Genomic DNA, 10,207 nt, shown 5'->3' with positions numbered 1-10,207 from the left:
TCAATCAGTGTGCTTCTTGCTATATGTGAGACAAAGGTATTCTCCTACCCAAGTCACAAGGTGGTCCTTAAAGGTACCTTTAATGATTTGGTGAAGAAGGTCTGGAGCCAAGATTTCATGTATGTCAACACAAGGAAAATTATGGGTGAACGGCTAGATGGGGTTTTTGAATTGGATTCATTTGAATGTAAAAAAACTCACTATAATGTCACTAACAGTACCATATTGATCCCACAAAACACCTTGATCAAGAACCTTGGTGTGATCTTCTGAGTATTGACCACCTTTGCCATCAAGGTAGTTAGTTGAGCCATGCAATGCAACTACAAGCAGAAGATATTAGTCCAGATAGTGTTATGGAAGAAAAGCACCCACTGGGCACACCACCTTTAAACTATGCATGCAAGAAGGACCTGCTTGGGGTAGTCAGCTATGTATGGGCCAATGCTATAAATAATATGTTTAAAATGTATGTTAGAGCATCAAACAACCTATGGAGTTAACATTTCAGGTTCAAGATTTTGAAGAATATGTGACAGTGATGTGTGGAATAGTTGTTGGCAAAACTTGCCAAAAATGTTACGCTTGGAGTGTGCAAGCCTGGTAACACAGAGTTTCTGGGTGTGCAAGTTGTTTCTGATAAGCCCATTTGTGAATGGGTTTGAGATGTATTCTGATGATGAGGTTTAGACTGATTAATACCAAGTTACACCGTTGAAGTGTACAATTGTATTGGAGATAGTATTTACAATATAGGCATATATATAGTGCCTACTTTAGGGTAGGTGTTTGTGTTGAACAAACAATGACGGGTGATACCATAACAGGTAATAGTATGTGGGAAAACATTGGTAGGTAGCGGTGTGTAGCTACTTGAGAAAAATAAATAAAAGTCTATAGCAAACACAGTTCATAACAAAAACTTGGATCATTTGTGTACTTCTTATCAGCTAAATAAACATCGGATTTAGTATATGCAAAATAAAGGTAAAAGTTAAATGTTACATACTTTTTGGGATGGCCAAGAAGCCCAACAACACTATAGCATTCCTATGTGCACAACAAGCATTATTATGAACATTCCCCACGTACAGTGGATAATATTTGTTTTGCCCAGTTGCAACCGAAACTGTTGTTTTCTCGCTTCCTAAGATGACTGGCACAAATGGCAAACCATGTGTTGTTGGATCAAAAGAAATCTTATCTGCTTGCTTCCAGGCCCATTCACCTACATGAAATCTTTGTACTCACTCTCTCCCTCAGCATTGAACTTCTGATAGGGTGTGAAGTCAGTTTTGCCACAGAAATCTTGATTGAAAAGCACATTTTGTATAATAGTGTGGGGATCTCTAAACCAAACATCAAACTCTTGGCTCATCCACTAGGGTGGATTATCTTCAGGAATTTCACTATTGTAGGACAACAAAAATGATTCCCATGGCACGTCTCCAGTTGAGGTGGTGTCAATCATTTGGTATAGATCATCCTTACTGGCACAAGGGACATCTTTGTTAACAAGTCCATTTTTGATGAATAAAGCCCTCCACAGATCTAGGAGTGTGTTAATGTCTCCAGCAGACATCTGTATTTTCTTGTAGAGGAGTCCGGCAGTCTCAAACTCTATGTGATCGCAATATGGGGACCAATCATCTGATAGTGGATTTTCTGGTAGTACGAGCTTTGCTCTAGGAGGAAGACAGTTCCCACTGTCATTGCAAGGTTATCCTGTAAATGGTTAGAAACAATGATGTGGTACAAAATGTAGCCTTACCATCTAAAAATACATGATATTCATTTTCACCTTGCAGCTGACTCGGATCTTGTAGCTCTGAGTCATTTTGTTGTCCAAAGATTTCTGGCTCATTTTCAGGATCAAATGGAAGTGCTGGAAAAGGTGGATGGAGTGGAGTGCTGGTATCCAGATGGTAGGTATGAATGTGCCTGTTTAAACCAGATATGCTGCAAAGCCAGCAATTGCATTGGGTGTTCCCACAGGGTATGGTGAAGCAGTTTTGTTGTGGGTGGACGGGCTTGCTACCATGCTGTGGAGGCATTCTAAGTTGATTTTTTGTCTGAAAGAAAAAGCCAAGTAAGAGAAAATGAGCACCATGGATGGTGTGACAACACAAACAATTTCATATAAGCTTTACTTACTAGGCTTGAACTCCGTCAAATTTTTCTCTACAATGCAAGCCTTGCATCCTTCAGTCCTATTAGTCTATCAGTCCACATCTTGCATCCTATGCGTTTCTATCATGCCTAACCCAGGAACTTGTGCCAAGAATGCCCAGCTGCATCCTGGAAAGATTCTACTTGACCTGCAATAGAAAAAATGTTCTCAAGAAGAGGTAGCACAGGAAAAGCAGCAGTTTAAACTCACCAAGTAGGAGCTACTACGAGCAATGAAACTTGGCCTTGCTGCTACTGCACAGTTTGAAGACAAAAATGCAAGAGAAGGCATAGAACAGGATAGACCTATTCTCCCTCCCTCCCACCAATACTGGGCAAGTAGCAAAGATAGCCCTCAGGCTGATACCAAGGATAGTATTGGTACTATTAGAGAGACACCAGCACCTTTCCCCTTTCAATGGCGCCTGTTCCGCCTGTCCTGTCATAAGAGTAGCTTGAAAATTGTCACAGACAGCAAGGATGAAAGGACATCTGTAGGCAGGAATGGCAGTGACAATGAGGAAGGTGAAAACAACTTGGAACCTATTGATCTGATGGATATCTTTTCTGAACCAGATAAAGGTCAAGCTGAAGCTGTTGAAGGAGTTGAAGATGATAGTTTGGAGCGAGTGTTGAAAACAATGTCATGCACCAAAATTGATTGGTAGCATGGACAGGTGTCAATAATAAAGTGAACATTCAAAAGACTTGCCTTTGAGCCACACAGGCACAGTGCCATGTGGAATAGCAATCAAGTTGCGCTCACCTTTACTTTCCATTCAGTACTTTTGGCATTTCAGCATTTTGGCAAATTTTTGTATTGCCACTGGCTACACTGTGCACCCTTGCTTTTGTCGTTCTCTCTTACCCATTTTCCTTTACTCAGCCCCACCATGGGCCTTTTACTGTTTTTTTTATTCTCATCAGACAGTTGATTCTGGCTTCCTATTGTAGTCCACTTCTTCGTCACCCACCTCCACCCTCCTCCTACTCGTCTTCCTTGCTCCTCCACCACACTTGATGTCACGTCACTGCTGTTGATGATGAGAATTGTAGTTAGAAAACCACACACAAAACAAACTAACACACAATCTGTAAGGACCGTTTTATTATTTTCTTATCTTTGTTATGTCTTGGTTCTCGAACGCCTTTCCCGTTACACCTCTGGCTCTAGGGCTAGAGGTATCCTTTGCCATCTTACTTCTCATAGCCCTCACAGGCTTTCTTAACCATCGCTATCACTTTATATCACAGATCAGAGACTGGGCATCGCTCCCAGCTAGCCAGCACACTGGGTAGGGACTGGTAGTACCCATCTCGCCAACCAGCTCCAACCCCCAGTAAAGCTTGGTAATACTAATAACGCCTTATCTAGAATCGTACCTCATCATGAGGATACGGTTCCTGACCACGCGTGACAATCTTCTATTATTAGTACAAGTCTCTCACCTGCTGATTAATCAAGTCAGAAGTCGTACGATAGTTGCTTCCCCTTTTTCTTATTGGTTGATTAATTCCTCAGACCACTCTTCGTATATTCTCTTTTCGGTCTGAGGAACGGACAGTTCCCTATATAAAGACGTACCTATTCATGTATAGCTCCTTAGCTTTCTATTACTGAATTTACCCGCTTTACTCCTCAACAAGAACCTTTGAAGCTTACCTCTTAAAAGTCCTCGACTCGCTGTATTCAACAGCGTCTGTTGACCTCAAGCTCATCGAACCCTTACTCCCTGCAAGTGCAGAAGGAGATAGGTTTAGTTCTTGTTATAGTTTATCGTTGCCTCACACAATCCTCCCAGATTCCACGGAACTTGTGTATGGGCTTTGCCTCCTAGAACAGTGGAGTGGTCTGGTTGTTCATGGGGTGGTACATATGACAATTCTTCAAAGTAAAACCCAGAGATGTATGGGTGTGGGTTTTGAGGAGGAGGGATAGTTGGAAGATAAAGATAGGGGCTTTATAATAAGTATGGATGATTACTACCTTGCTAATTGTAGCACAAGGTAGGTTTGAGAATGACAAGATGACAAAGTGACAAGCTTCCCAGTGATAGAAGGCTCCTGATGCACAAACTGTAGTGCTCAGAAGGACTCTAATTGAAAGGGATGATAATGAATTTCAAAAATGACAAGTGACAATGACAGCAGTTAAGAGCAGTAGCAGTGGGAAGTGTTGTGACCATACTGGATCACAAGTAGCAGAGTAGTGAGCTTGAGATTAGAGAAGAAGTCTGGATTGGAGTTCTCTTTTTTTACAAGGTAAAATACAGGAGTTTATATAGTAAAACAAAGGTAGGCTATGCACAGTATAGCTGTGCAAAAAAAATGAGAAAGAACATGAAGGAAGGAATGTATGCTGACAGATCCTGCATAGGTAGTATAGGATAAGATTGTCAAAAAAAGGAAAAGAAAAAGATAGAACAATAAATGCTGTGTAAGTAATGTCACAGGTTTGTACAGCCATAAGATAAAGTCCAAAAACAGGAAAAGAGCAAGAAAATCATAAAGTCATGGGAAGATGCAGTAAAAAAAGGGCAAGGCAAAAACACTATCAGTATCAACACAGTTCCTTTATTGTCAGTCAGGCATTCTAAAAAAATATGTGTCCATAAAAATGATTCAAAAATCAAAAATAATCGCACTGTAAATAAATGTTCTGCTGAAAAAAAAGAAACAGGGGCCACCAGTCCACCATCTAGTACAAATACGACGGTTCCATGGCCTTACCAATGGACTGGTTATATTGGACCACCTGGTCAAACGAGGGAAGGAGAAGAGTTGTTCCAATTTGGAACAAGTGGGTCCCAGGCAGTGTGTGGTAGGTGTAGCTTTAGCGAAGACAATGGACAAAAGGTAAGTGTACCCAAGTGAATGGGACAGCGATGTACATAGGCAACGCAAGGGGATGAACCTTCTCCAGCTCAAAAACTACCCACCCATGCTCCAACCAAGCAAGACAAGCAACCAATGTTTTGATAGTATATGATGGAAGATCGACATCATGAAGATGGACCTGTTGCCCAATTTGGACCGGCTGCCGGGGCTTTGTTGATATCAGCAGTGGCATGTGGTGGTCAACGGATTGGCAACAGAAGCGGATAGAAAGTGGTGACATCAGATATGGTGGGGGAGCAAAGACAATAAGGAGGAGGAGGGTGGAGGTGACCAGGAGGTGAACTAAAATGGGGGATCCAGAAGCGACCGTCAGGTGAGAATAAAAAAGAGAGTAATGGTCCCATGGTGGGGCTGAGTAAAGAAAAAAAGTAAGGGAGGGCGACGAAAGTGAGGGCGCAATGTGTAGCCAGTGGCGACGCAAAAATTTGCCAAAATGCCAAAATGCAGAAAGTACTGAATGGAAAAGTAAAGGTGAGCGTGACTGAATTGCCTGATAGAGGTGGTGCAGATCAGCCACAAGTTCAAAAAAGGCAATATTAATTACTATTCCATGTGGCACTGTGCCTATGTGGTGCAAAGGCGAGTCTTTTTGAATATTTGCTTCATTTTTGACACCTGTCCATGCTACCAATCAACTTTGGTGCATGACACCGCTCTCCATCTGTTTCTGTTGCCAATCTGTTTGACAACCACGTGCCACTGCTAATATCAACAAAGCCCTGGAAGCCGGTGCAAGTTGGGCAACAGGTCTATCTTCATGATGTCAATCTTCCATCATATACTATCAAATTATTAGTCGCTTGTCTTGCCTGGTTGAAAGGTGGGTGGGTAGTTTTTGAGCTGGAGAAGGTTCATCCCCTCACGTCACCTATGTACATCACTGTCCCATTCACTTGGGTACATTTATCCTTTGTCCATTGTCTTTGCTACAGCTACACTTACCACATGCTCCCTGGGACACATTTGTTCCAGATTGAAGCTACTCCTCTCCCTCCCTTATTCGACCAGATAGTCCATTACAACCAGACCATTGGTAAGGCCATAGAACCATTGGATTTGGACTAGGTGGTGGACCAGTGGCTCCAGTTCCTGTTTTTTTCAGCAGAATATTAGTGCAATTATTTTGGATTTTTGAGTCATTCTTATGGACACATATTTTTTTAGAATGCCTCACTAACAATAAAGAAACTGTGTTGATACTGATATTGTTTTCTTTATCCTCTTTTTACTGCATCTTCCCATGATATTATGATTTTCTTGCTCTCTTTCTGCTATTGGACTTTATTTTATGGCTATACAAACCTGTGACATTACTTACACAACATTCATTGTTCTATCCCTTTCTTTTCCTTATTAATCTTATCCTGTACTACCTATGCAGGATCTGTCAGCATACATTCCTTCCTTCATGTTCTTTCTCATTTTTTTTGCACAGCTATACTGTGCATAGCCTACCTTTGTTTTACTATATAAACTCCTGTATTTTACCTTGTAAAAAAAGAGAACTCCAATCCAGACTTCTTCTCTAATCTCAAGCTCACTACTCTGCTACTTGTGATCCAGTATGGTCACAACACTTCCCACTGCTACTGCTCTTAACTGCTGTCATTGTCACTTGTCATTTTTGAAATTCATTATCATCCCTTTCAATTAGAGTCCTTCTGAGCACTACAGTTTGTGCATCAGGAGCCTTCTATCACTGGGAAGCTTGTCACTTTGTCATCTTGTCATTCTCAAACCTACCTTGTGCTACAATTAGCAAGGTAGTAATCATCCATACTTATTATAAAGCCCCTATCTTTATCTTCCAACTATCCCTCCTCCTCAAAACCCACACCCATACATCTCTGGGTTTTACTTTGAAGAATTGTCATATGTACCACCCCATGAACAACCAGATCACCCACCATTCTAGGAGGCAGAGCCCATTCACAAGTTCCATGGAATCTGGGAGGATTGTGTGTTTGTTTGTTTTGTGTGTGTGGTTTTCTAACTATAGTTCTCATCATCGATAATGTGAACATGGCTTTCCAAGCATCTTCTTCTTTGAGCTGTGCATTGCTCTTTTGTTACAGTGTTAGGCACCAATTTGGAATCTGGACTAATCATAAGAATCTAGAGTATTTTATGATGGCTTGAGACTTGGATTGAAGAAGGGCCCACTATGCAGTATACTTGTCTAGATTTAACTATAAATCAATTCATAAGCCAGGTACTTCTATGGGAAAGTGGATGTAACAACCAAAGTTTGTATACTCTGGCGCACAACAAAGACAAGCAAGGAGGGGTGAATGAAGGAGAGGGTAATCTCCCTTAGGATAGGACCAAGTTTGTTGTGGGTAAACAATAGAAGGACTTGCTGAGGAGTCTCCTTAATCTATTGGGGTTTATATACATCTACAGACTATTTGTACATGTGAACTGTACAGTTTGTTATGATACACAATTTTTGGATTTACATCTTTTATTTCTCCACTTCAACTTTCCTTCTTAGTTTTCACACACTCGTGCCATGCGGCACTTTCCTTTTGTTCAAACTCCACTTTCTCAGGCTGCACTGCTTTTTTTATTTTTAGATACAAGTCTCTCACGCAGTGGAGCTGGTCACACGGGCTGCGCCCTATGACATCATCAGCCACTGCTTTCATCAACTGTATAATACATAAGTACAAACACTCTGTAGTAGTATATAAAACCCCAATAGATCCAGGAGACTCCTCAGTAAGTCCTCCTGTTGTATACCCACAACTAATTTGGTCCTATCCCAAGGGGTTTACCCATTCCTACCTTCCTCACTCTTGCCTGTCTGAATTGTGTGCCAGAGTATCAAAACTTTGGTTGTTGCACAGTTACCAAGGGTAGTGGCTGATGATGTCATAGGGCACAGCCCTTGTGGCCAGCTTCACCACGTGAGAGAGTTGGATTCAAAAATAAGAGGCAGCAGTGCAGTGCAAGAAAGTGGAGTTTGAAGCAAAAGGAAAGTGCCATATGGCACAAGTGTGTGATAATGAAAAAGAAGGTTAAAGAGGAGATTGAATGTTTAAGAGTCCACTGAGCTCCCAGCCCTTGGATATCAACACTCAATTGCACAATGTTGTCTAACAAGGCCCAGGCTTTGACTTCTACAATTCCAACAAGGCGGACTCTCAGCACCACTTTGTTTCAGCTCGCCTCAGCCACTCATCACAACACTACATGTATAGATCATTTTGACCTTTCAAATACAATTTCTTCCCCTTATTGATGGGTCTTGCCTTCGGTGATTTGCCCCCATTTCTGGTCTCACAGTGCTGGTCAGACCAAAAGACCAAATTACTGAAATGACAGGTCAATATCAGCAAATATGGAAATATAGCTTTCACTCAGGATATCAGTGAGTTCCAATATTTCCAAGTGGAAATATGTTCAGTAAGCAGATCTACAGACTCGGAAACGAGTCAACGACACATTCATAAGCAACTACACGAAGCAGCCTCGAAGTACACTGGAGAAGCTAGGAACTCAGTTCCTCGAACAGAACCATAAGCACTAGTAGGTGTATCCAGAATAACGATAGAGACCGTATAAGGGTTTCAGCGTTCAGGTATCGCTGATACCCTCCTAACTATATAGCTGATGCGACGCGTCCAATGAATAACACCATGATAAAGGCCTTCGATGTTACCATCCTCCTTGTAGATGACGCGTGATCGCAGTTTCCAACTGCTGAGTTCCTTGAGGATCTCGTTAAAGCGCGCAACGACTTCATCCATAGTAGGCCGCTTTACTGGGTCATCTTGTACCATGTCTTTCACAAGAGGTAACATAAACTCGAGTCCGCGTTTTTTCTGAACGACGAAGAAAGCATGCTTAATCAGTCCCTTTTATTAACAGACAAGTATCTCACCAGAAGAAAGTTTTCCCTGATCATATTTCCTAGATAATAGATGTCTGTGGGGAACGGATTACAAGCATCGTCCGCTTTTTGAAACTCGGGAACAGTCTTGTCACCTCCCCATATGGGGTATTCCAGGGGAGCGTTGTTGTCAGCGGCATAACGGCGGGATATACCAAAGTCGATGAAAAAGTACCTTGGTGGGCGCTCAGTACGAGTGAAGTATCTAGCCTTGCCACTGAAGTCGCGTCTCATGTCCAAATCTTGAGGATGATAAGGATCGATGTACAGAGGGGTCGCATCCATCATAACATTGGGGCCCATACAGTCACTGGCAGTCGGTGAGAGACGATAAAACGATTATCTGAACAAAACATACCGATGTGCAACATGTTGTTTGTGAATAAATCGCAACCCCTTTGGGGTAAAGATAGTCAAAGCTTCATTATGAGCTCCAAGGTTAACTTACCAAAAATAGCTGACGAAAAAAATCTACTACTTCACCGCAAGTATCAAAGCGAGGGCGATGGAATGGCCGCAATAATGGCATGACCAAGAGGGCCTGATCCTCGTCATCCGGCACATCAAGCACATCATAGAGTGGTACAGAGTAGTTATAAAGGTCAGAGACAAGTGGTTCGGTCGAAAATAGGCGACCAATCTCAATCTCGTATGGATGTCGAGACTTTGTGATTAACTTCAAAGTCACAAAGACTCCATCGGCCATTCGAGTCGCATCCAACACATGATCCCTCTAAACAATAGCTAGTTATTAGTGAGTACTACAATCGACAAGATAACGCACAGCAGGCACTTGGCTGTCTTCGCACTCTACCCACCGCTTCTTGGTATCTTGCCATGACGGAACCCAGCCAGGCGCGTATCGCGGGCGCAACAAGTATCCAGTTTCCTTCAACCATTGATATTGCTGACACCACCAACTTTCAACTTTACCAATGGCTCCAGGGATAGTTGACAGAGGCAATCCAAACACTTGACAGGCTAGTTCCTGGAACTCCGCTTGTTCCCGTGCTATTCTTTCTTCCCATTCAGCTTGACGCTGGCGACGACGAGAAAGCATTGCGGCATACGGAGTTGGATAACTTGTAGTGCCTCCAGGCTAGGAGTGATTTAGAACAGAATTTTGGTTCGTTACCAAATTCATGTAAATATGGACCCATAGAAGGTCGCGGCTCATGAAGTTAAACGTCAAACCCCCCGACTATGTCACCGCGATGAGTCTATGATGCCACTACAACGTGCAAA

General features: G+C 42.3%; 4 protein-coding genes across 4 annotated transcripts; 2 read left to right on the top strand and 2 right to left on the bottom strand.

The window, feature by feature from the left end:
• SERLADRAFT_407978 (uncharacterized protein) lies at positions 1–1,524 on the bottom strand (the record flags this gene model as incomplete). The annotated part of the gene is made up of 6 exons (XM_007317749.1): positions 1–153; positions 202–323; positions 1,010–1,050; positions 1,093–1,228; positions 1,252–1,381; positions 1,492–1,524. The coding sequence occupies 6 exons, from the start codon at positions 1,522–1,524 to the stop codon at positions 1–3; spliced, it is 615 nt and encodes a 204-aa protein (XP_007317811.1).
• An 878-nt stretch (positions 1,525–2,402) lies between these two features.
• Positions 2,403–2,837, top strand: SERLADRAFT_437407 (uncharacterized protein; the record flags this gene model as incomplete). The annotated part of the gene is made up of 1 exon (XM_007317748.1): positions 2,403–2,837. The coding sequence occupies one exon, from the start codon at positions 2,403–2,405 to the stop codon at positions 2,835–2,837; it is 435 nt and encodes a 144-aa protein (XP_007317810.1).
• A 424-nt stretch (positions 2,838–3,261) lies between these two features.
• SERLADRAFT_388051 (uncharacterized protein) lies at positions 3,262–3,789 on the top strand (the record flags this gene model as incomplete). Its single annotated transcript, XM_007317747.1, has 1 exon — positions 3,262–3,789. The coding sequence occupies one exon, from the start codon at positions 3,298–3,300 to the stop codon at positions 3,466–3,468; it is 171 nt and encodes a 56-aa protein (XP_007317809.1).
• A 4,708-nt stretch (positions 3,790–8,497) lies between these two features.
• On the bottom strand, positions 8,498–10,167 carry SERLADRAFT_415165 (uncharacterized protein; the record flags this gene model as incomplete). Its single annotated transcript, XM_007317746.1, has 5 exons — positions 8,498–8,894; positions 8,954–9,272; positions 9,321–9,358; positions 9,411–9,695; positions 9,747–10,167. 5 exons carry the CDS (start codon positions 10,020–10,022, stop codon positions 8,640–8,642), a joined length of 1,173 nt encoding a protein of 390 aa, XP_007317808.1.
• Between the last annotated feature and the right edge of the window lie 40 nt (positions 10,168–10,207).

The sequence above is a fragment of the Serpula lacrymans genome (assembly GCF_000218685.1).
Source record: "Serpula lacrymans var. lacrymans S7.9 unplaced genomic scaffold SERLAscaffold_6, whole genome shotgun sequence".
NCBI classification, from domain to species: Eukaryota; Fungi; Basidiomycota; class Agaricomycetes; order Boletales; family Serpulaceae; genus Serpula; species Serpula lacrymans.
Note: the sequence above shows the minus strand (reverse complement) of the source record. Positions and strands in the feature narration are given on the sequence as shown.